The sequence below is a fragment of the Salvelinus namaycush genome, unplaced genomic scaffold (assembly GCF_016432855.1).
Source record: "Salvelinus namaycush isolate Seneca unplaced genomic scaffold, SaNama_1.0 Scaffold124, whole genome shotgun sequence".
Classification (NCBI taxonomy): Eukaryota; Metazoa; Chordata; class Actinopteri; order Salmoniformes; family Salmonidae; genus Salvelinus; species Salvelinus namaycush.
This window is the reverse complement of record NW_024057942.1, coordinates 159027-186281: the sequence shown is the minus strand read 5'-3', so window position 1 is coordinate 186281 and position 27255 is coordinate 159027. Positions and strand designations below refer to the sequence as shown.

The window sequence follows — 27255 nt, the reverse complement described above, 5'->3', positions numbered from 1 at the left end:
TGAAAGAGGGAGGAGGAAGGGAGTGAAAGAGGGAGGAGGAAGGGAGTGAAAGAGGGGATGGAGGAAGGGAGTGAAAGAGGGAGGAGGAAGGGAGTGAAAGAGAGAGGAGGAAGGGAGTGAAAGAGAGAGGAGGAAGGGAGTGAAAGAGAGGAGGAGGAAGGGAGTGAAAGAGAGGATGGAGGAAGGGAGTGAAAGAGAGGATGGAGGAAGGGAGTGAAAGAGGGAGGAGGAAGGGAGTGAAAGAGGGGATGGAGGAAGGGAGTGAAAGAGTGGATGGAGGAAGGGAGTGAAAGAGAGGAGGAGGAAGGGAGTGAAAGAGGGATGAGGAAGGGAGTGAAAGAGAGAGGAGGAAGGGAGTGAAAGAGGGGATGGAGGAAGGGAGTGAAAGAGGGAGGAGGAAGGGAGTGAAAGAGGGGATGGAGGAAGGGAGTGAAAGAGGGAGGAGGAAGGGAGTGAAAGAGAGGAGGAGGAAGGGAGTGAAAGAGGGAGGAGGAAGGGAGTGAAAGAGGGGATGGAGGAAGGGAGTGAAAGAGGGAGGAGGAAGGGAGTGAAAGAGAGAGGAGGAAGGGAGTGAAAGAGAGAGGAGGAAGGGAGTGAAAGAGAGAGGAGGAAGGGAGTGAAAGAGAGAGGAGGAAGGGAGTGAAAGAGAGGATGGAGGAAGGGAGTGAAAGAGGGGATGGAGGAAGGGAGTGAAAGAGGGAGGAGGAAGGGAGTGAAAGAGAGAGGAGGACGGGAGTGAAAGAGAGAGGAGGAAGGGAGTGAAAGAAGGAGGAGGAAGGGAGTGAAAAAGAGGATGGAGGAAGGGAGTGAAAGAGAGGATGGAGGAAGTGAGTGAAAGAGGGGATGGAGGAAGAGAGTGAAAGAGGGAGGAGGAAGGGAGTGAAAGAGGGAGGAGGAAGGGAGTGAAAGAGAGGATGGAGGAAGGGAGTGAAAGAGAGAGGAGGAAGGGAGTGAAAGAGGGAGGAGGAAGGGAGTGAAAGAGAGGATGGAGGAAGGTAGTGAAAGAGAGAGGAGGAAGGGAGTGAAAGAGAGGATGGAGGAAGGGAGTGAAAGAGGGAGGAGGAAGGGAGTGAAAGAGGGAGGAGGAAGGGAGTGAAAGAGATGATGGAGGAAGGGAGTGAAAGAGAGGATGGAGGAAGGGAGTGAAAGAGGGAGGAGGAAGGGAGTGAAAGAGGGAGGAGGAAGGTAGTGAAAGAGAGGATGGAGGAAGGGAGTGAAAGGGGGAGGAGGAAGGGAGTGAAAGAGGGAGGAGGAAGGGAGTGAAAGAGATGATGGAGGAAGGGAGTGAAAGAGAGGATGGAGGAAGGGAGTGAAAGAGGGAGGAGGAAGGGAGTGAAAGAGGGAGGAGGAAGGGAGTGAAAGAGAGGATGGAGGAAGGGAGTGAAAGAGAGGATGGAGGAAGGGAGTGAAAGAGAGGATGGAGGAAGGGAGTGAAAGAGGGAGGATGAAGGGAGTGAAAGAGAGGATGGAGGAAGGGAGTGAAAGAGAGGATGGAGGAAGGGAGTGAAAGAGAGGATGGAGGAAGTGAGTGAAAGAGGGAGGAGGAAGGGAGTGAAAGAGGGAGGAGGAAGGGAGTGAAAGAGAGGATGGAGGAAGGGAGTGAAAGAGGGAGGAGGAAGGGAGTGAAAGAGGGAGGAGGAAGGTAGTGAAAGAGAGGATGGAGGAAGGGAGTGAAAAAGAGGAGGAGGAAGGAGGGACACAGAATGAGTGTCTGTGGGATTCCTCTCTGCCAACTCCACCGTTTCACCGGTGGTGGCGGAGTCTTTAGGGCCTTTGCCATGACAACACACAACCTGTTAAGATGCATCTCATGTTAATTTTACCTGGAGGTCCGTGCAGTGTTCACACAGTACCACAGTCATTTCGGTTACTGGCCTAATGCTCTAACCACTAGGCTACCTACCGCCCCCATACAGAGAGAGAGACAGACACACAGTATCGCAAATCACAGGTCACCAATCACATGCACCTGCATACACTGAAACTGTAAGTCCCTTTCCCAATATTGAACAAGAGACACTCCACCCTAATATTCCTGCAAATAGTATGTGTTTTGGTTATTGTTGACAACAAGCCCATGCTAATGTGAGTCTGTCTGCCTGCCTGCTTGTCTGTCTGCCTGTCTGACTGTCTACCTGTCTGTCTGCCTGCCTGATTGTCTGACTGTCTACCTGTCTGTCTGCCTGCCTGATTGTCTGACTGTCTACCTGTCTGTCTGCCTGATTGTCTGACTGTCTACCTGTCTGTCTGCCTGCCTGATTGTCTGCCTGCCTGATTGTCTGACTGTCTGTCTGTCTGCCTGCCTGATTGCCATCAACAAAATGCAATTGTGTTCGTTATCCGTAGCTTATGCCTGCCCGTACCATAACCCCACCGCCAGCATGGGGCACTCTGTTCACAACGTTGACATCAGCAAACCGATCGCCACCACAGGAGGTTGGTGGAACCTTAAATTTGGGAGGACAGGCTCGTGGTAATGACTGGAGCAGAATTAGTTGGAAGGTAACAAATACTTCAAACACATGGTTTCCATGTGGCTAATGCCGTTCCATTCCGGACATTATTATAAGCCGTTCTCCCCTCAGCAACCTCCTGTGTCGCCCACACGACGCCATATACGAAGCCATACACGTGGTGTGCGGTTGAGAGGCCAGTTGAACGTCCTGACAAATTCTCTGAAACGACGTTGGAGGCGGCTTATGGTAGTCAGCATGCCAATTGCACACTCTGTCAAAACAAGAGACATCTGTGGCAATGTGTTGTGTGACAAAACTGCACATTTTAGAGTGGTATTTTATTGTCCCCAGCACAAGGTGCACCTGTGTAATGATCATGCTGTTTAATCAGCTTCTTGATATGCCACACCTGTCAGGTGGATGGATTATCTTGGCAAAGGAGAAATGCTCACTAACAGGGATGTAAACAAATTTGAGCAAAAAAAATTGAGAGAAATTAGCTTTTTGTGGGTATGGAACATTTCTGTTTTTTTTTAACTTCAGCTCGTGAAACACGGGACCAACACTTTACATGTTGCATTTATATATTTGTTCAGTGTAATTATGTTTCGCCCACCGACCATCCACTAAAAATCGTCCCACGGCTGAATCTAGTTGCCTAACCCTGAGATACGGTATTTATCCCCAACACAAGGTGCACCTGTATTTATCACTGTAGTAACTACGCTTAACTTCCTTAGTAACTAGGACTGACCTTTGTAACCTTTCTAAAGTGGGTATTGACCTTTCGACCTTTTGGATAGTGCATCATCAGTTCCTCTTGTCATGTCAGTCATTGCATAACTTAAGAGAGCTATTTATAACTTGTCAGAAATGTCCAGATCAACTGGCCCATGTCTCTCCCAAGTGGAGCAGCGGTCTAACGCACTGCGTCTCAGTGTGACAGGTTTCACTACAGACACCCTGGTTCGGATCCAGGCTGTGTCACAACCGGCCGTGATTGGGAGTCCCACAGGTCAGCGCACAATTGGCCCAGTGTCGTCCGGGTGTAGGCTGTCATTGTAAATAAGAATTTTGACTTGACTAGTTAAATAAAGGTAAAACACTTTTTTATTTAGGTTTCTAAGCCTGTAGATATTGTTGTAATTCTTTTGTCACTCAAATATCACTTGAATACACATTAGACATAGCAAAATCGTGAAACAACAAAATGCTTAAAACTGCTAAAATTTCTTTGCACCCCCATGACAAAATGTGTAGAATTACAGGAAATAAGCTTTAAGCCTGCAACATTCTCTCCAACAAGAGGGGTGTGAACCGTTTGTGATGAATAGTGCTTGTGCCGATAGAAAATGAGATGTTCCCCAATGCTGGAAGGGGGGGTGCCCCGAGTAAAGAAAAAAAAAAAAGAAGTTTGGGAACCCCTGATTTAAAGCGTAGCATGAGATTGTCTGATTGACTGCCCAAAAACGTCTTCTAAAGAGGACTGATAGTCATCTAAGAAACGCTTACTACACATTTCTTATCAAATTAAAGTTAACTTCTCTCCTACTCACAGTTTCTGTAACCATTTAAACATACACAACAGTCTGATATTACCGTATAATTTGCTCTGTCATATCAAGACAATCACCATCCAGGGTCAGTTCTAGAGGAGGCGCAGGCAAGGATGTTATACAGAGACATAAGTGATAACGCCCGAGAAACCAGTGTTAGTAGGATATATTGGCACGGATGTTAGGCCGGAGAAGATGTTTGCAAACCGTGACAATATATCCTCCAAACACCGGCTATGAGGGCATTATCACTTTTATACAACACGTTACCAACATATTCAAATAATGATTGACATATATTTTTTTAATTAATTAAGAATATTTCATCCTTCCACGAGATATAGTCCCAACACAAATGTAAGGTTGCTATCCAAGCCGGCTTGTCATTTGTTTTATCGGTTCGGTTGCCAGAGAGGTTCTGTATCTATGATTCTGCCCATGCAATCAGAGATAGCAATAACCTTATACTTGAATCCATGAACTCTGTGTGCACTTATGATTCAAAACCCCTTACCTAGTTATTCTTCCTCCATTGCTTATTTACACCCTATTGTGGTTTGGTACCCTACACAAGTATAATCCGTAGGCTACTGTAGCTGTTGTTATCCAACACAGCCAAAGCATTGTGTGTGTGTTTGTGCATGTGTGAGACAGAGATTATAAAACTGTTAGAGAAACTTAATCCAGAAACACTAATGAATATACAGTGTGTGTCCACGCTAAAGCATCTGGAACCTACATTTCCTACAAGCTGCACAACAGGTGAAATTGGTATCAGTCCAGGCTTCGTTCGCTATGTTTACTTCAACTTGTAATCAATGTGGCAATAGCTTTTGAAAGAACCCAGGATTCCTCTCACTCCTACCCTCTCTTTATAATAGAGACACTAATGTTGCTAACTAGCTAGCTAGATTTAATTCACCCTCACCATGCTGCAACTAACGTTACCCCATACTCCTGCCATTAACACCCAGACTCAGAGCCATGTCTTTAGCTTGCTGACGTTAGCTAGCTAGCTAAACGGTTAGCGTCGGTGCTAGCATAACAGGCTAGCTATCTAGCGTAAACCGTTGCAACCCAACCCTCATTCCCTACTTTGCTTGCCATGGCATTGGCTATTAGCTAGTTAGCTAAGCAAGGAAACAAGAGGAAATGCTTGATATGCTATAGCTAGCTAGCTTTCAATAAGACATTGTCAGCTAAAATTCCTGCAAGCTCACGTTAGCTAGTTAGCTTGTTTCAACTCTGATTTGCCAGCTAAAAAAAATCTGTAGCTGACTGTTCTCATAAAAATGTATTGTATAGTGTAAAAATGAATGAAGGATCCAGCTATGGTGGTAATTCGTGTCATGTTTGACTACTGCAGTACTGCTTGTCCATGTGCTAGCTAACAAAAACAAGCCCAGACAAGCTAGCTAAACTTTGTGTCAGCATCCAGCAGCAATCAGTTTAGTGGTTGCATAGTAACGGCGCCACTAGCCCGAATTCTAATCGACCTGGCTCCAGTTGTGAAGTGGAAACAGGACTTTATTAAATGTCTCAGCTAATTTTAGCCCTGGTTGCATTTTCATCTCTGTGTTGCAGGAGGCTGAGGGTGGAAAACATATATACGAATTATAATCGGCCTAGTTGCATCTATCACTAACTCAGTGGCCTTGTGGTTTGCACTCATCATCAACATCAACAACATCCTCATCAATTATAGCTCTATGATTATTATGCCATTATGTTCTTGTTGGACAGTGATAGTCTATGAATATGAATACATAACTTTTTTTGCAAACACACAAAACAGCAAACAGTCTATAATATCCGTAACTATCTATGTGGTGTAAATGAGCCATGAGAACAGCAGAGACAGAGCTATAATTCACTGCTCAGCAATGCTCCAAGCACCTCTCCACCACCGGACATTCACCTGCACTATCCGGGCTGGGATTGGGACGGAACCAACCTGGAGAGGTCGGAACATTTCAAGAATGAACTTAAGTCCCTGTTAATTCATGTCAAAATCCATGGTTGACCTCTTGTGGAGTCAGTAGAAATGACTATTCTGTTGTGCCTCCGGAAAGTGAGTCTAGTCATGCACGGGCTGAGAATTATTCTCTTTCCAAGGTTGAAAAACGATCAACCTCACCTGTCATTCATTGTTGTTTCAGTGAATCTGGGTAACTGCGGATGAATTGATCGTTTACTCGACCTGCAGGTTTTAGCCTCCGAAACTGTCCGCGGTGGACCGCTCAGGTGAGCCACGTTCAGGAGTATCAATGAGAAGGGAAGATTGGGCTTTAGGGTTACCTGGCGACATACAGGTTGACATACATAAAGGCACTGTAAACAATAGAGGCAAATTATGTTAAAATTATTCCAGATTATTCTAGAGAGTTTAATTGATTATTTTATTAAAACGCCACAATGGAATGAAGAAAGCTTTTTATGGAACAAACATTTCAACGGTCACCACAGCAACAGTGAGGTGAAACACTAATTATATCTGTCACATTTTACAAAAACTGGTTTATGCAAGTCAGTGGAAACATAGTTCCTGTTTCACGAGGTAACGTTTTTTTTGCAGGGCCTTACCGTCAGTCTACTTGAGTACCAAGCAGAGACGCACCAGGTCCCATTTTTACAGTCTTTGAAAGGACTTGGGCGGGGATTGAACTCCCAACCTGGCGGCAGACACTCTAACCACAAGTGCATTATGCTGCTGAGGATGTTTGGTGTAACACCTTAATATACATTGTGCATTTATACCAACAGTATTGTAAACAGTTATTACATTGTAATAACACTGTACCTACCTATCAATATTAAATCACTATGACAACATAATGTATGTTTTAGATATACTGTGTTGTACATATTTTCAATGATACTTGCAGGTGGAAAATGGCAGAGAGAGTGACTTGGTGGAGAGTATTCATGAGGAGCAATAAGACAACAAGTAGTACTTGTAGTCAGTTAAGAACAAATTCTTATTTACAATGACGGCCTACCCCGGCCAAACCCTCCCCTAACACGGATGACTCTGGGCCAATTGTGCGCCGACTTTGTGACTCCTGATCATGGCCGGATGTGATACAGCCTTAAATGGCACCCTATTCCCTATTTAGTGCACTACTTTAGACCAGGGCCCTATGGCACCCTATTCCCTATTTAGTGCACTACTTTAGACCAGGACCCATAGGGCTCATAACATATAGGGAACATATAGGGAATATAGGTGTCACGCCCTGACCTTAGAGAGCATTTTTATTTCTCTATTTGGTTAGGTCAGGGTGTGATTTGGGGTGGGCATTCTAGTTTTCTATTTCTTTGTTGGCCGGGTGTGGTTCCCAATCAGAGGCAGCTGTCTATCGTTGTCTATGATTGGGAATCATACTTAGGCAGCCTGTTTTCCACCCTAGTTTGGCGGAGCTTGTCTTTGTATAGTTGGTGTTTAGCGCTACAGAGCTTTACATTCGTTTCGTGTTTTTTTGTTTGTTTTTTGTATCATTTGAAAATAAAGTAAAATGTATGCCTACCACGCTGCACCTTGGTCTCCTAACAACGGACGTGACAATAGGGAACATATAGGGAATATATATGGAACATATAGGGAATATAGGGATAGGGGGTCATTTGGGACAAAACTATAGTCAGACAGTCATGTGATTGTCAGAGGGGTTGGCTAAAAGCAAGCACACAGATCTGGGACCAGCCTGTGAAATGATAGCTTCACTCTGATGTTAGTCTGACTGGGGTTTAACTGTGAACTGAGATCAAATGACATGTCTGTACTGTGTCATCTCTGGTCTCTATTCTGGGCAGGGGGAAATTGGGAATGCCCCATGGTCTGTGTGCTCCACTTCTCAGGGTTTGGTGTCATCTTTTAACTTCACCACTAGCGGGTAGATGTTTTCTCGGTCTACTGTACATCAGGATCCCTGCAAGTAGGTTACCACTGGCTTCTATAGCCACAAGGTCAAAGTCCACAGCCACAAAGTCAAATTCTACAGCCACAAAGTCAGAGTCCACAGCCACAAAGTCAAATTCTACAGCCACAAAGTCAGAGTCCACAGCCACAAAGTCAAATTCTACAGCCACAAAGTCAGAGTCCACAGCCACAAAGTCAAGTTCTACAGCCACACAGTTAAAATGTTCTAATTTAAAATTAGGGATAGGCTAACGTTTCCCAAACTGTTTTGGCCCGTGACCCCATTTTGATCCCCCCCCAAAAAACGGACCCCAGAGAGTCAGGACACGTGTTTAACGTCCCATCCAATGAATGGCACATAACATAGGGCAATGTCCCCAATCACTGCCCTGGGGCATTGGGATAAAATCCAATTTGACCAGAAGAAAGAGTGCTTCCTACTGGACCTCCAACACCACTTCCAGCAGCATCTGGTCTCCCATCCAGGGACCAACCTTGCAAAGCTTCAGAGGCAAGCCAGCAGTTGGACGCAGGGTGGTATGCTGCTAGTCATAATTTGAGTTATGACAGTCTATTACAAATCAGTCTGACAGTACTTTTGACCGTATTTAAATCTGAAGAAAGTATGGTTTGAAGTGACTGAAATGACATCAGAAAAGTAGTGGGAAGTTCAGAGGACCATCAGGCAATAATTTTGTATGATCTTCTGTGTAGAAAAGAGCATCATCATTGATTATGTTATTTTCCCCCCAGTCTGATTTAGTGCCTGGTCTTGTCCCACTTGGGGTCGCGTCCCCTAGTTTGGGAAACTGATTTAGTGCCTGGTCTTGTCCCACTTGGGGTCGCGTCCCCTAGTTTAGGAAACTGATTTAGTGCCTGGTCTTGTCCCACTTGGGGTCGCGTCCCCTAGTTTGGGAAACTGATTTAGTGCCTGGTCTTGTCCCACTTGGGGTCGCGTCCCCTAGTTTGGGAAACTGATTTAGTGCCTGGTCTTGTCCCACTTGGGGTCACGTCCCCTAGTTTGGGAAACTGATTTAGTGCCTGGTCTTGTCCCACTTGGGGTCGCATCCCCTAGTTTGGGAAACTGATTTAGTGCCTGGTCTTGTCCCACTTGGGGTCGCGTCCCCTAGTTTGGGAAACTGATTTAGTGCCTGGTCTTGTTCAATTTGGGGTCGCGTCCCCTAGTTTGGGAAAATGATTTAGTGAATGGTCTTGTCCCACTTGGGGTCGCGTCCCCTAGTTTGGGAAAATGTATTTAGTGTCTGGTCTTGTTCAATTTGGGGTCGCATCCCCTAGTTTGGGAAAATGATTTAGTGAATGGTCTTGTTCAATTTGGGGTCGCGTCCCCTAGTTTGGGAAAATGATTTAGTGAATGGTCTTGTTCCACTTGGGGTTGCGTCCCCTAGTTTGGGAAACTGATTTAGTGCCTGGTCTTGTCTACTCTGAATCCTGTGAGGCTTCTTGGTATTGTCGTGGAGGGATATTTTGTAGCATAAACGGTTTAAAAGATAGAGCCACGCTCTGCTACTGACCTAACCCCTGTTCTATGACTCAAGCATGATTTTATTTATTTTATTTCAGAGTTTCTCTCGCACATGGGGTCACGGCCCCTAGTTTGGGAAACGCTGGTTAGGCATAAAGTTAGCAGTGAGGTTAAGGTTAGGGTTAGGTTTAAAGTCACATTTTAAGAGGGTACATTTTAGAAACGGGAGGCGTTTATGATTTTGTGCATATTCCCCGAACCCTGTTTGTCACAACCTGCTGCTCTCATACGATGACAGGTGTATTGATTGGGAAAGTTCTTTGTGACATATATGCCTTGTTCCCTTGCTATCGGACTTATCAGAAGTTCCTAGTTATAACTGGGAAGTTTGACTTGGAACAACAATTCAAATCGGAATTACAAGTGGAAAACACCTTTTCAAACAACATATAACAACAAATCCGTTTATGACAACTACAATGTGGGTAAGGTATAATGTGGCTGGTTTGATCATAGTGTCAATGTTCAGCAATCTAGCTAACTTAACCATAAGCAACGTTAACTAGCATATCAAGCTAGCTAAAATCATATTGGTTGAATAATTGCACCGACCAAAAAAGCACACGAATGAAACAAAGTCGTATTTTTCCGACATCACTGCTAGGAAATAGGAATCTCCAACGGGGCAGATGAACGCAGCATTAGTGCCCCCCGGAGCGCGCCCACTAACGACTTCTGATTGGTCAGAGGCTTGGGTTCCTCGAAGCGACAAGGTGTGTCCCCTTGGTGTCCCAACTTGTCAACACGGCGTGGTAAGAGATATTACGCACAAACAACCGTAGGCTAGAGAAGACGATTAGTAATTTCACACCAACTTCTGAACAAACTTTTTTTGTTGTGTTCACTGGCATACTTTTAATGAGACACATTTGGCTGTGTTGTATCTGTCGTTAACACTCACCATCACCAGTTGAAAATTGGTGGAACTTCAAATGAACCGTTTTTCTTTTTCTGGAATAGCCAACGACCAACGCCGGACTACAAACCTATCACAACATTGTTGCTGTTCCTGGGGTTGTGCTCTCCAGCTGTAGCGGACTAACGTTATAGTGGTGCGCTCGTTATACAGCTCGAATCCGACGTCTGTAACTGTAGCCAATGACTGTAGCCTTTCTCCCCAATAATAGTACAGTATCTGCCGCCAGTATCTGCCGTCAGTATCTTCCGTCGGTACCTGCCGTCAGTATCTGCCGTCGGTACCTGCCGTGTCAGCGGCACACGCTCTGCGGGCAGAGTGCTGACGGACTTGTCGCGCCACGAACGAAATCCTCCCGGTAATACATAGGCTTGGAGGTAAGTAGGCCTTCAACATAACGGAATGCAAAATGTTGATATTGAAAAAAATAACTTTTTTAGCATAGGCCTATCAATGTATTTCACCTGGGTATGCTATTTGTTGTCGGTTGCATAACATGGAAAACATACATGTGTTGTCCTCCCGCAAAATATGGTTGCTTGATAGTTTGCTTATCTTGAGGCATTACCTTTGGCTAATAGGCTATATTTACGCTTACGGTCAAGGTCTGTTGTTACCCCAGCAACATGACACCTTGCCTTCCCAGTTGCGGGAAAGTTTCACTTGTTCTATTCGCATTCCCAAAACCAATGAGTATATCGTACAAGATAGATTATGGTTAGGCAAATGTACATTAAAATATATATATATTTTTTAGCTTTTTTGATACTGGAGTATGAGCAATTTAAAAAAAAATCAAAACACATTTGTGAATGGAGGTCGAAACGCACGTCAAATACGCGCTAATTAGGGATAATATGGCGATTATACGATGTTGCAACGCCCATGGTGGGGTTTTACTCTGCAATTGGGATATTTGGGATTACCCGTTTCAATTCCTGTTTGGGTTGGATAGGAGATTTTACATGCCACACATGACAGAAGTGGGGGTGGCTGGTTGTGTTGGGCAGCAGTTGCTTGTGTCAGCTGCTCAGAACAGATCAGTGGCCAATATCCACAAAACAACTCAGAGTAGGAGTACTGGTCTAGGATCAGGTCTCCACCTGTCCATATCATCATAGTCAATACTATGTCAAATATAAAACCGATCCTAGATCATCACTCCTACCTCTGAGACACTTTGTGAATGGTGCTGTAACTCGGCCTGCTTGTGAAAGGAACACGGGCTGCATTACCTACAGACAGTACAGACAGACCAGTGTGTCCGGTAGGAGTGTTAGTCATTACCTACAGACAGTACAGACAGACCAGTGTGTCTGGTAGGAGTGTTAGTCATTACCTACAGACAGTACAGACAGACCAGTGTGTCTGGTAGGAGTGTTAGTCATTACCTACAGACAGTACAGACAGACCAGTGTGTCTGGTAGGAGTGTAAGTCATTACCTACAGACAGTACAGACAGACCAGTGTGTCCGGTGGGAGTGTTAGTCATTACCTACAGTGTAACGGTCGTCATAGTCGTTCTCCTCCTCAGACGAGGAGGAGCATGGATCGGACCAACACGCAGAGTGGGTAGTGCTCATGATAATTTATTAAATCGAAACTGAACACTAACATGAAACAAAATAACAAAATGAATACAACCGACAACAGTCCCGTGTGGCACGAATACAAACACGGAAACAAACACCCACAAAACAAACGTGAAACCCAGGCTGCCTAAGTATGATTCTCAATCAGGGACAACGATTGACAGCTGCCTCTGATTGAGAATCATACCCGGCCGAACACAAACATCCCAACATAGAAAATCACACATAGACAAACCCACCCAACTCACGCCCTGACCAACTAAATAAATACAAGACAAAAGAAAACAGGTCAGGAACGTGACATAACCCCCCCCTTAAGGTGCGAACTCCGGGCGCACCAGCATAAACTCTAGGGGAGGGTCTGGGTGGGCGTCTGTCCACGGTGGCGGCTCTGGCGCTGGTCGTGGTCCCCACCCCACCATAGTCAATCCCCTCTTCCGTAGCCTCCTCCAAATTAACCCCACTAGATTAAGGGGCAGCACCGGACTAAGGGGCAGCACCGGACTGAGGGGCAACACCGGAATGAGGGGCAACACCGGACTGAGGGGCAGCACCGGACTGAGGGGCAGCACCGGACTGAGGGCGGATCCTGGCTGGCTGGCTCTGGCGGATCCTGGCTGGCTGGCTCTGGCGGATCCTGGCTGGCTGGCTCTGGCGGATCCTGGCTGGCAGGCTCTGGCGGATCCTGGCTGGACGGCTCTGGCGGATCCTGGCTGGACGGCTCTGGCTGGTCCTGGCTGGACGGCTCTGGCTGGTCCTGGCTGGACGGCTGTGGCTGGTCCTGGCTGGACGGCTCTGGCTGGTCCTGGCTGGACGGCTCTGGCTGGTCCTGGCTGGACGGCTCTGGCTGCTCATGGCTGGACGGCTCTGGCTGCTCGTGGCTGGACGGCTCTGGCTGCTCATGGCTGGCTGGCGGCTCTGGCTGCTCATGGCCGGCTGGCTCTGGCAGCTCCTGGCTGGCTGGCGGCCCTGGCGGATCCTGTCTGGCGGACGGCTCTGAAGGCTCAGGACCGACGGGCAGCTCTGAAGACTCAGTACAGACGGGCAGCTCTGACGGCTCGGGACAGACGGACAGCACTGGGCAGGCAGACAGTTCAGACAGTGCTGGGCAGGCAGACAGTTCAGACAGCGCTGGGCAGGCAGGCAGCTCAGACACTGGCTGCGCTGGAGAGGAGGAAGGCTCTGACAGCGCTGGACAGGTGGGAGCAACTGGAGAGAGAAGACGGAGAGACAGCCTGGTGCGGGGGGCTGCCACCGGAGGACTGGTACGTGGAGGTGGCACCGGAAAATCCGGACCGTGAAGGAGGACACGTGCTCTTGAGCACCGAGCCTGCCCAACCTTACCAGGTTGAATGATCCCCGTAGCCCTGCCAGTGCGGCGAGGTGGAAAAACCCGCACTGGGCTATGCTGGCGAACCGGGGACACCATTTGTAAGGCTGGTGCCATGTACGCCGGCCCGAGGAGACGCACTGGAGGCCAGATGCGTTGGGCCGGCTTCATGACACCCGGCTCGATGCCCAACCTAGCCCGGCCAGTGCGGCAAGGTGGAATAGCCCGCACTGGACTAAGCACGCGTACTGGGGACACCGTGCGCTTTACCGCATAACACGGTGTCTGACCAGTACGACGCCCTCTCACTCCACGGTAAGCACGGGGAGTTGGCTCAGGTATCCTACCCGGCTTTGCCACACTCCGCGTGTGCCCCCCCCCCAATACATTTTTGGGTCTGACTCTCGGGCTCCCAACCGCATAGGCTGCCTCCTCATACCAGCGCCTCTCTGCCTTCGCTGCCTCCAACTCCGATTTGGGACGGAGATATTCCCCTGGCTGAGCCCAGGGTCCTTTGCCGTCCAGGATCTCCTCCCAAGTCCACGAGTCCTGTGTCCTCGGTCTCTGCTGCTGTCTGTTCCCACTCTGCTTGATCCTTTTTTGGTGGGTGTTTCTATAACGGTCGTCATAGTCGTTCTCCTCCTCAGACGAGGAGGAGCATGGATCTGACCAACACGCAGAGTGGGTAGTGCTAATGATAATTTATTAAATCGAAACTGAACACTAACATGAAACAAAATAACAAAATGAATACAACCGACAACAGTCCCGTGTGGCACGAATACAAACACGGAAACAAACACCCACAAAACACACGTGAAACCCAGGCTGCCTAAGTATGATTCTCAATCAGGGACAACGATTGACAGCTGCCTCTGATTGAGAATCATACCCGGCCGAACACAAACATCCCAACATAGAAAATCACACATAGACAAACCCACCCAACTCACGCCCTGACCAACTAAATAAATACAAGACAAAAGAAAACAGGTCAGGAACGTGACATACAGACAGTACAGACAGACCAGTGTGTCCGGTAGGAGTGTTAGTCATTACCTACAGACAGTACAGACAGACCAGTGTGTCTGGTAGGAGTGTTAGTCATTACCTACAGACAGTACAGACAGACCAGTCTGTCCGGTAGGAGTGTTAGTCATTACCTACAGACAGTACAGACAGACCAGTGTGTCTGGTAGGAGTGTTAGTCATTACCTACAGACAGTACAGACAGACCAGTCTGTCCGGTAGGAGTGTTAGTCATTACCTACAGACAGTACAGACAGACCAGTCTGTCCGGTAGGAGTGTTAGTCATTACATACAGACAGTACAGACCGTTGGTTACCGTTGGTTACTGTCTCAGTCACACCTGTTCGGAAAATGTTCAACTGTTGCCTTATTTTCCTCCTTCTGCATTTCCCATTATAGTGCTCTATATATATAGAGAATAGAGTGTAATTCCCATTATAGTGCTCTATATATATAGAGAATAGAGTGTAATTCCCATTATAGTGCTCTATATATATAGAGAATAGAGTGTAATTCCCATTATAGTGCTCTATATATAGAGAATAGAGTGTAATTCCCATTATAGTGCTCTATACATAGAGAATAGAGTGTAATGCCCATTATAGTGCTCTATATATAGAGAATAGAGTGTAATTCCCATTATAGTGATCTATATATAGGGAATAGAGTGTAATTCCCATTATAGTGCTCTATATATAGGGAATAGAGTGTAATTTACATTATAGTGCTCTATATATAGAGAATAGAGTGTAATTTACATTATAGTGCTCTATATATAGGGAATAGAGTGTAATTTACATTATAGTGCTCTATATATAAAGAATAGAGTGTAATTTACATTATATGCTCTATATATAGGGAATAGAGTGTAATTTACATTATAGTGCTCTATATATAGAGAATAGAGTGTAATTTACATTATAGTGCTCTATATATAGAGAATAGAGTGTAATTTACATTATAGTGCTCTATATATAGAGAATAGAGTGTAATTTACATTATAGTGCTCTATATATAGGGAATAGAGTGTAATTTACATTATAGTGCTCTATATATAGAGAATAGAGTGTAATTTACATTATAGTGCTCTATATATAGGGAATAGAGTGTCATTCCCATTATAGTGATCTATATATAGGGGATTTGAGTGTAATTTACATTATAGTGCTCTATATATAGGGAATTTGAGTGTAATTTACATTATAGTGCTCTATATATTGGGAATAGAGTGTAATTTACAGTATAGTGCTCTATATATAGGGAATTTGAGTGTAATTCCCATTATAGTGATCTATATATAGAGAATAGAGTGTAATTCCCATTATAGTGATCTATATATAGGGAATAGAGTGTAATTCCCATTATAGTGCTCTATATATAGAGAATAGAGTGTAATTCCCATTATAGTGCTCTATATATAGAGAATAGAGTGTAATTCCCATTATAGTGATCTATATATAGGGAATAGAGTGTAATTCCCATTATAGTGCTCTATATATAGGGAATAGAGTGTAATTCCCATTATAGTGCTCTATATATAGAGAATAGAGTGTAATTCCCATTATAGTGATCTATATATAGAGAATAGAGTGTAATTCCCATTATAGTGATCTATATATAGGGAATAGAGAGTAATTCCCATTATAGTGCTCTATATATAGAGAATAGAGTGTAATTCCCATTATAGTGATCTATATATAGGGAATAGAGTGTAATTCCCATTATAGTGCTCTATATATAGAGAATAGAGTGTAATTCCCATTATAGTGATCTATATATAGGGAATAGAGTGTAATTCCCATTATAGTGCTCTATATATAGAGAATAGAGTGTAATTCCCATTATAGTGCTCTATATATAAAGAATAGAGTGTAATTCCCATTATAGTGATCTATATATAGAGAATAGAGTGTAATTCCCATTATAGTGCTCTATATATAGGGAATAGAGTGTAATTCCCATTATAGTGGTCTATATATAAAGAATAGAGTGTAATTCCCATTATAGTGCTCTATATATAGGGAATAGAGTGTAATTTACCATTATAGAGAATAGAGTGTAAATTGGGATGCTGCCAGAGTCGGTGGCATTGAAGCTGCCTGACACACTTATGAGGATGGAAATAGTAAGAGAGGAGGACATTCTGCCAGTTACACACACACACACACACACACACACACACACACACACACACACACACACACACACACACACACACACACACACACACACACACACACACACACACACACACACACACACACACACACACACACAAAAGATGTGTCCCTTATAATGCACTTGCTAAGTGTTTTCCTGACCACGTGACCTGACCAGGACAGTTTCTGTAACTAGAATTTTGAGGTTTTCCTGGTCGGGGACGGGACACTTCTGATGACAGTAAGATTAATCACTTACTGTGATCATTACCACCCCCTCTGTTACACTGTACACTGTTACCACCCCCTCTCTTTTATCCACTCTCTCTCTGTACCTCTTCCACCCTGTCTCTATACCTCTTCCACCCCCTCTCTTTTATCCACTCTCTCTATACCTCTTCCACCCCCTCTCTATACCTCTTCCACCCTGTCACTGTACCTCTTCCACCCCCTCTCTTTTATCCACTCTCTCTATACCTCTTCCACCCTGTCTCTATACCTCTTCCACCCCCTCTCTTTTATCCACTCTCTCTATACCTCTTCCACCCCCTCTCTTTTATCCACTCTCTCTATACCTCTTCTACCCTGTCTCTGTACCTCTTCCACCCCCTCTCTATACCTCTTCCACCCCCTCTCTATACCTCTTCCACCCTCTCTCTGTACCTCTTCCACCCCCTCTCTATACCTCTTCCACCCTCTCTCTGTACCTCTTCCACCCTCTCTCTGTACCTCTTCCACCCCCTCTCTATACCTCTTCCACCCCCTCTCTATACCTCTTCCACCCCCTCTCTATACCTCTTCCACCCTCTCTCTGTACCTCTTCCACCCTCTCTCTATACCTCTTCCACCCCCTCTCTGTACCTCTTCCACCCCCTCTCTGTACCTCTTCCACCCCCTCTCTATACCTCTTCCACCCTCTCTCTGTACCTCTTCCACCCTCTCTCTGTACCTCTTCCACCCTCTCTCTGTACCTCTTCCACCCTCTCTCTATACCTCTTCCACCCCCTCTCTTTTATCCACTCTCTCTATACCTCTTCCACCCCCTCTCTATACCTCTTCCACCCTCTCTCTGTACCTCTTCCACCCTCTCTCTGTACCTCTTCCACCCCCTCTCTGTACCTCTTCCACCCCCTCTCTATACCTCTTCCACCCCCTCTCTTTTATCCACTCTCTCTATACCTCTTCCACCCCCTCTCTATACCTCTTCCACCCTCTCTCTGTACCTCTTCCACCCCCTCTCTATACCTCTTCCACCCTCTCTCTATACCTCTTCCACCCTCTCTCTGTACCTCTTCCACCCCCTCTCTATACCTCTTCCACCCTGTCTCTATACCTCTTCCACCCCCTCTCTTTTATCCACTCTCTTTGTACCTATTCCACCCTCTCACTCTCTCTGTCTCTCTGTTTCTCTCTCTCACAAACACACGCACACGCACACCGTTGAGATACTGGAATTCATTGGGAAACCTCATGTCATTCATTTGGGCAAAACATTGACAAACAAAACCATGTTCTGTTCTGGTTGTTATTCGACAGTGTTGCTAAGTAGCTTAATTCCACCCTACCTAAGCATGAGACAGTGTTGAACAGAAGACACACGGGCTTCTCGCTCTCCCTTTTGGAAGACGTCTCTTCTAAGGAATCTTGGAAGATTTATAAAGTCGTAGAATTCGGGTGGAAGTCTCTGTGTCTGACTGTCGACGCTTCAACCTGCTGATTTCTCTATCACAAAAAAAAACCATCTTCTCAGATTTCATTCCCGAAACTGGAACTAATTATTCCAACGAAGAAGAATTCCATTTTGTACTACATTCTGCAAGTTTGTGGGTTGCCTGCTTTGTTAAGATGTTTCTGCAACATAGTCTTGGGTCGAGGTATGGAAGGAGGAAATGGAGTGTGAAAAAAGGAGAAGAAGAAGCAGAAAGGAAGGAAGGAGAAGAAATAAAAGAGGAAGACAACAGGGAAGAAGAAATGTGGGTGCTTGTTGCAGATGTTAAAAGGTTTTCATTTTCTGTTACTATTAAAAGGTTTTCATTTTCTGTTACTACAAGTTACAATTGTTGGAGGCTTAATGTGGTATTGAAAATTCATGTCTCAATGGTTGTGGAATACAGCGTACTCAGTCGGTACCTGAAACGTTCTTGAAACGTTTTTTTTTTTGCTCTTTGAAAAGTACGTTCTTGAAACGTTTTTTTTTTACTCTTTGAAAAGTACGTTCTTGAAACGTTTTTTTTTTACTCTTTGAAAAGTACGTTCTTGAAACGTTTTTTTGCTCTTGGAATTATTTTTATTGAAGCGATCTTGAGAGGTTCTCGTTCTTGATAAGTACGTTCTTAAAACGTTCTTGCTATTGAAAAGTACACTTGAAGTGTTCTTGCTATTGAAAAGTAGGGTCCTTAAACATTCAGCTGGTCTGTTTTGCAGCCTGTCTTTACGTAATGCCAGCGGAGGCATTTGGCCTGCTAGGCAAAGCTAAGGGGAGGTTAGAGTGCTGCTTCTGAGACAACAGAGGCCATTGTTAAACCACTCTGTGTCCCCTCTCATACACACTTATGCGCTCCCATACACACACACACACACACACACACACACACACACACAAAGACGTACGCACATACATGTACACACAAATTCATGTGCGTGTATACACACACACACATACACACACACCCACCCCTGGGTGACCGCCGAGCATTGTGGGAAGGGGATCTCATATTTCCCTGGAGAGGAAGGAGTGTTCCGCTGCTTCCTGTTTTCTGTGTCCCGTGGTGGAAACATCCTATCCAGCGAGATGGGAACGAGGTCGCGTCAGGATGACCCCTTGAATAGAAGCTGCTCCTGGAAAAATCTAAAAGTCCCACAACAATGGAACTCATGTTAAAGTTGGATCAAACTCTCATCTCCTTAATCCCAGAGGAAGTAGTTGATCCAGGTTAAACCCACTACTGGACTGAAAACACTCTGGGTTAGTTTCTGTCTGTAATGGGCCTGATTCCAAACAGAGAAAGTGTTTCTGTCTGTAATGGGCCTGATTCCAAACGGAAAAAGTGTTTCTGTCTGTAATGGGCCTGATTCCAAATGGAAAAAGTGTTTCTGTCTGTAATGGGCCTGATTCCAAACGAAGAAAGTGTTTCTGTCTGTAATTGGCCTGATTCCAAAAGGAAAAAGTGTTTCTGTCTGTAATTGGCCTGATTCCAAACGGGAAAAGTGTTTATGTCTGTAATGGGCCTGATTCCAAATGGAAAAAGTGTTTCTGTCTGTAATGGGCCTGATTCCAAACGGGAAAAGTGTTTATGTCTGTAATGGGCCTGATTCCAAACGGAAAACGTAGCCCTTTCCTTCATTCCTTGACACTAATTTTCTGTTCATTTCTTGTGTTCTGCAGGCCAGAGATTCTGTGGTCAGTCATGCCTGTCCCCCCTCCTCCCCCTCCCCCTGCACCCCCTCCACCTCCACCACCCTGTACTGCTCACCCACCACAGGTAAGATACACACACACACACACACACACACACACACACACACACACACACACACACACACACACACACACACACACACACACACACACACACACACACGCACACCATGTGTCAACCACCTGTCTCTATTTGCATTATTTATTAGAGGTACAGTTACACACACACACACACACACACACACACACACACACACACACACACACACACACACACACACACACACACACACACACACACACACACATACACACATACACACATACACACACACACACACACACACACACACTAGGGTAGAGAACAGACACCGTAGGATGCCGGTGTCATATTTACAGAGTAAGCTCTCGGTTAAATTTCCTTTGATGGCTGGCAAAGCATGTCTATATAGGTCCGTGTGTCTATCTCTGACCTGGGGTCAGTTTGATACTGTCAGTTTGATATTCATCACAATGACAAAGATGTGTCCCTTTGTAATGTACTTGCTAAGGCTAAGTGTTTTCCTGACCACATGACCTGACCAGGACAGTTTCTGAGGTTTTCCTGGTCAGGAAACTTTCGATGACAGTAAGCTTAATCACCTACTGCACTGTACACTGTTACCACCCCCTCTCTTTTATCCACTCTCTCTCTGTACCTCTTCTACTCTCTCTCTGTACCTCTTCTACTCTCTCTGTACCTCTTCTACTCTCTCTGTACCTCTTCTACTCTCTCTCTGTACCTCTTCTACTCTCTCTCTGTACCTCTTCTACTCTCTCTGTACCTCTTCTACTCTCTCTGTACCTCTTCTACTCTCTCTGTACCTCTTCTACTCTCTCTGTACCTCTTCTACTCTCTCTGTACCTCTTCTACTCTCTCTCTGTACCTCTTCTACTCTCTCTCTGTACCTCTTCTACTCTCTCTCTGTACCTCTTCTACTCTCTCTCTGTACCTCTTCTACTCTCTCTATACCTCTTCTACTCTCTCTCTGTACCTCTTCTACTCTCTCTCTGTACCTCTTCTACTCTCTCTCTGTACCTCTTCTACTCTCTCTCTGTACCTCTTCTACTCTTGCTCTGTACCTCTTCTACTCTCTCTATACCTCTTCTACTCTCTCTGTACCTCTTCTACTCTCTCTCTGTACCTCTTCTACTCTCTCTCTGTACCTCTTCTACTCTCTCTGTACCTCTTCTACTCTCTCTCTGTACCTCTTCTACCCTCTCTCTGTACCTCTTCTACTCTCTCTCTGTACCTCTTCTACTCTCTCTGTACCTCTTCTACTCTCTCTGTACCTCTTCTACTCTCTCTCTGTACCTCTTCTACTCTCTCTCTGTACCTCTTCTACCCTCTCTCTGTACCTCTTCTACTCTCTCTCTGTACCTCTTCTACTCTCTCTCTGTACCTCTTCTACTCTCTCTGTACCTCTTCTACTCTCTCTCTGTACCTCTTCTACTCTCTCTCTGTACCTCTTCTACCCTCTCGCTGTACCTCTTCTACTCTCTCTCTGTACCTCTTCTACTCTCTCTGTACCTCTTCTACTCTCTCTGTACCTCTTCTACTCTCTCTCTGTACCTCTTCTACTCTCTCTCTGTACCTCTTCTACTCTCTCTGTACCTCTTCTACTCTCTCTCTGTACCTCTTCTACTCTCTCTATACCTCTTCTACTCTCTCTCTGTACCTCTTCTACTCTCTCTCTGTACCTCTTCTACTCTCTCTGTACCTCTTCTACTCTCTCTCTGTACCTCTTCTACGCTTGCTCTGTACCTCTACTACTCTCTCTATACCTCTTCTACTCTCTCTGTACCTCTTCTACTCTCTCTCTGTACCTCTTCTACTCTCTCTCTGTACCTCTTCTACTCTCTCTCTGTACCTCTTCTACTCTCTCTCTGTACCTCTTCTACTCTCTCTCTGTACCTCTTCTACTCTCTCTCTGTACCTCTTCTACTCTCTCTCTCTGTACCTCTTCTACTCTCTCTATACCTCTTCTACTCTCTCTGTACCTCTTCTACTCTCTCTCTATACCTCGTCTACTCTCTCTGTACCTCTTCTACTCTCTCTGTACCTCTTCTACTCTCTCTCTGTACCTCTTCTACTCTCTCTGTACCTCTTCTACTCTCTCTGTACCTCTTTTACTCTCTCTGTACCTCTTCTAGTCTCTCTCTGTACCTCTCATACTCCCTATGCTCACTGAGTCTGTACATAGTCAAAGCTTTCCTTAATTTTGTGTCAGTCACAGTGGTCAGGTATTCTGCCACTGTGTTCTCTCTGTTCAGGGCCAAATAGCATTTGCTCTGTTTTTTTTGTAAATTCTTTCCAATGTGTCAAGTAATTATCTTTTTGTTTTCTCATGATTTGGATGAGTCTAATTATGTTGCTGTCCTGGGGCTCTGTGGGGTGTGTTTGTGTTGGTGAACAGAGCCCCAGGACCAGCTTGCTTAGGGGACTCTTCTCCAGTTTCATTTCTCTGTAGGTGATGGCTTTGTTATGGAAGGTTTTGGAATCGCTTCCTTTTGGGTGGTTGTAGAATTGAACAGTTATTTTTGGGATTTTGATAATTAGCGGGTATTGGCCTAATTCTGCTCTGCATGCATTATTTGGTGTTTTACGTTGTACACGGAGGATATTTTTGCAGAATTCTGCATGCAGTCTCAATTTGGTTTTTGTCCCATTTTGTGAATTCTTGGTTGGTGAGCGGACCCCAGACCTCACAACCATAAAGGGCAATGGGTTCTATAACTGGTTTAAGTATTTTTAGCCAGATCTTAATTTGCATGTTGAATTTGATGTTCCTTTTGATGGCATAGAAGGCCCTTCTTGCCTTGTCTCTCAGATCGTTCACAACATTGTGGAAGTTACCTGTGGCGCTGATGTTTAGGCCGAGGTATGTATAGTTTTTTGTGTGCTCTAGGGCAACGGTGTCTAGATGGAATTTGTATTTGTGGTCCTGGCTACTGGACCTTTTTTGGAACACCATTATTTTGGTCTTACTGAGATTTACTGTCAGGGTTCAGGTCTGACAGAATCTGTGCAGAAGATCTAGGTGCTGCTGTAGACCCTCCTTGGTTGGTGACAGAAGCACCAGATCATCAGCAAACAGTAGACATTTGACTTCAGATTCTAGTAGGGTGAGGCCGGGTGCTGCAGTTTGTTCTAGTGCCCTTGCCAATTTGTTTCTATATATTTTGAAGAGGGTGGGGCTTAAGCTGCATCCCTGTCTCACCCCACGGCCCTGTGGAAAGAAATGTGTGTTTTTTGCCAATTTTAACTACACACTTGTTGTTTGTGTACATGGATTTTATCATGTTGTATGTTTATCCCCCAACACCACTTTCCATCAATTTGTATAGCAGACCCTCATGCAATTTTGAGTCAAAAGGTGGTATGAAAACAACAGAGCATGAGAAGAATTTGCCTTTGTTTTTGGTTTGTTTGTTTGTCAATTAGGGTGTGCAGGGTGAATACGTGGTCTGTCGTAGGGTAATTTGTGAAAAAGCCGATTTGACATTTGCTCAGTACATTGTTTTCACTGAGGAAATGTACAAGTCTGCTGTTAATGATAAGGCAGAGGATTTTCCCAAGGTTGCTGTTGACGCATATCCCACGGTAGTTATTGGGGTCAAATTTGTCTCCACTTTTTTGGATTGGGGTGATCAGTCCTTGGTTCCAAATATTGGAGGAGATGCCAGAGCTGAGAATGATGTTAAAGAGTTTTAGTATAGCCAATTGGAATTTGTGGTCTGTATATTTTATCATTTCATTGAGGATACCATCAACACCACAGGCCTTTTTTGGTTTGGAGGGTTTGTATTTTGTCCTGTAGTTCATTCAATGTAATTGGAGAATCCAGTGGGTTCTGGTAGTCTTTAATAGCTGATTCAAAGATTTGTAATTGATCATGTATATGTTTTCTCTCTCTCTCTCTCTCCCCTAGTCTCGGCCAGACCCTCCTAGTCTCCAGAGTATGAGTGTTGGAGGAAGAGGAGGGAGGAACGCCCTGTTAGCAGACATCCAGAAAGGAGCCAGGTTAAAGAAGGTTTTACAGGTCCATGACCGTAGCGCACCAGTTGTCGACAGTGAGTACACACACACACACACACACACACACACACACACACACACACACACACACACACACACACACACACACACACACACACACACACACACACACACACACACACACACACACACAGTTACCCGCTTACCTTCTCGTTGTCTCCTTAAACATCCCCCTCACAAAAATCCTTGTTGACCTTTTAAACCAGTCCCCAATTGACATAGCTGAGAGAGAGTCCAAAGGACTCAGATAGAGAAGGCATTTCAGCTGAGTTTCTGAGAGAGAGTCCAAAGGACTCAGATAGAGAAGGCATTTCAGCTGAGTTTCTGAGAGAGAGTCCAAAGGACTCAGATAGAGAAGGCATTTCAGCTGAGTTTCTGAGAGAGAGTCCAAAGGACTCAGATAGAGAAGGCATTTCAGCTGAGTTTCTGAGAGAGAGTCCAAAGGACTCAGATAGAGAAGGCATTTCAGCTGAGTTTCTGAGAGAGAGTCCAAAGGACTCAGATAGAGAAGGCATTTCAGCTGAGTTTCTGAGAGAGAGTCCAAAGGACTCAGATAGAGAAGGCATTTCAGCTGAGTTTCTGAGAGAGAGTCCAAAGGACTCAGATAGAGAAGGCATTTCAGCTGAGTTTCTGAGAGAGAGTCCAAAGGACTCAGATAGAGAAGGCATTTCAGCTGAGTTTCACTGTTAACTGATTCTCACAAGGGATACCTGTCTATGACTCACTGTCATGGGGAACAAAATGAGACAGGGAGGGAATTAAGAGAGAATGTGTGTTTGTTTGGGATTAGGGAGAGAGAAAGAGGAATGGAATCGTAGAGATGTGTAGAGCAGAGAGAGAGAGAGAGGTCCTGTTAGTTTAGAGAGCTGTGGATATAGTTGGTCTGGGATAAGGTCCCACTGATAAGGCCACACACTCAGAGCTATACTCTGTCTATCTATCTGTCTATATTTGAGCTCAAGGTTACTAAATGGTGGCACACACACACACACACACACACACACACACACACACACACACACACACACACACACACACACACACACACACACACACGCACACGCACACGCACACGCACACACACACACACGCACACACACACACACACACACACACCCTACATGAACACACACTTGAGGAAGGAATGCCCAGCAGCAGATAAGGACACAGACAAAGCAGGAAAGTACTGTGGGAAACACATGGGGGAACACATGGGGAAACACATGGTGAAACACATGCTGAAACACGTGGTGAAACACATGGGGAAACATGGTGAAACACATGCTGAAACACGTGGTGAAACACATGGTGAAACATGGGGAAACATGGTGAAACACATGCTGAAACACGTGGTGAAACACATGGTGAAACATGGGGAAACATGGTGAACCACGTGGTATAACCCCCCTATATTCTATAACCCAGACCCCCTATATTCTATAACCCCCCTATATTCTATAACCCAGACCCCCTATATTCTATAACCCCCCTATATTCTATAACCCAGACCCCCTATATTCTATAACCCAGACCCCCTATATTCTATAACCCCCCTATATTCTATAACCCAGACCCCCTATATTCTATAACCCAGACCCCCTATATTCTATAACCCAGACCCCCTATATTCTATAACCCCCCTATATTCTATAACCCAGGCCTCCTATATTCTATAACCCCCCTATATTCTATAACCCAGGCCTCCTATATTCTATAACCCAGACCCCCTATATTCTATAACCCAGGCCCCCTATATTCTATAACCCCCCTATATTCTATAACCCAGGCCTCCTATATTCTATAACCCCCCTATATTCTATAACCCAGGCCTCCTATATTCTATAACCCAGACCCCCTATATTCTATAACCCAGGCCTCCTATATTCTATAACCCTCCTATATTCTATAACCCAGACCCCCTATATTCTATAACCCAGACCCCCTATATTCTATAACCCAGACCCCCTATATTCTATAACCCAGACCCCCTATATTCTATAACCCCCTATATTCTATAACCCAGACAACCTATATTCTATAACCCAGACCCCCTATATTCTATAACCCCCCTATATTCTATAACCCAGACAACCTATATTCTATAACCCAGACCTCCTATATTCTATAACCCAGACCTCCTATATTCTATAACCCAGGCCTCCTATATTCTATAACCCAGACCCCCTATATTCTATAACCCAGACCCCCTATATTCTATAACCCAGGCCTCCTATATTCTATAACCCAGGCCTCCTATATTCTATAACCCAGACCCCCTATATTCTATAACCCCCCTATATTCTATAACCCAGACAACCTATATTCTATAACCCAGACCCCCTATATTCTATAACCCAGACCCCCTATATTCTATAACCCAGACCTCCTATATTCTATAACCCCCCTATATTCTATAACCCAGACCCCCTATATTCTATAACCCAGGCCTCCTATATTCTATAACCCAGACCCCCTATATTCTATAACCCAGACCCCCTATATTCTATAACCCAGACCCCCTATATTCCTATAAACCCCGGACCTCACTATATTCTATAACCCCCCCCATATTCTATAACCCAGGCCTCCTATATTCTATAACCCGAGGACCCTCCTATATTCTATAACCCAGACCTCCTATATTCGATAACCCAGACCCCCTTATCTATAGACCATACCCCCTATATCATAACCCCCTATATTCTATAAACCATACCCTATATTCTATAACCCAGGCCTCCTATATTCTATACCCAGACCCCCTTATTCGATAAACCCAGACCCCTATATCTTAACCCATACCCCTATATTCTATAACCCCTGCCTCCTATATTCTATAACCCGCCCCCTATATTCTATTACCCAGGCTCCTATATTCTATAACACCGACCCCCTATATTCTATAACCCAGCCCCCTATATTCTATAGCCCAGCCCCTGATAGTCTATAGAACCCAGGCCTCCTATCTTCTATAAACCCATACCCCCTATATTCTATAACCCAGGCCCCTATATTCTATAACCCTCCTAATTCTATAACCGACCCCCTATAGTCTATAACCCTCCTATATTCTATAACCCAGGCCTCCTATATTCTAATAACCCCGGACGCCCCTATATTACTATAACCCAGGCTCCCTATATTCTATAACACAGCGCCTATATTCTATAACCCAGGCCTCCTATATTCTATAACCCAGACCTCCTAATTCTATAACCCCCCTTATATTCTATAACC

The 27255-nt window shown here is 45.0% G+C and overlaps 1 protein-coding gene across 1 annotated transcript in view; it reads left to right on the top strand.

Annotated features, from left to right (window-relative positions):
* Nucleotides 1–10201: 10201 nt before the first annotated feature.
* LOC120036201 (WAS/WASL-interacting protein family member 3-like) overlaps nucleotides 10202–27255 on the top strand; it is a 22626-nt gene continuing 5572 nt past the window's right edge. Inside the window, exons 1-3 of the mRNA XM_038982681.1 lie at nucleotides 10202–10767; nucleotides 19887–19983; nucleotides 23891–24032. Coding sequence (XP_038838609.1) covers nucleotides 19909–19983; nucleotides 23891–24032 — 217 coding nt within the window. The 5' untranslated portion in view covers nucleotides 10202–10767; nucleotides 19887–19908. The remainder of the gene's footprint in view (nucleotides 10768–19886; nucleotides 19984–23890; nucleotides 24033–27255) is intronic.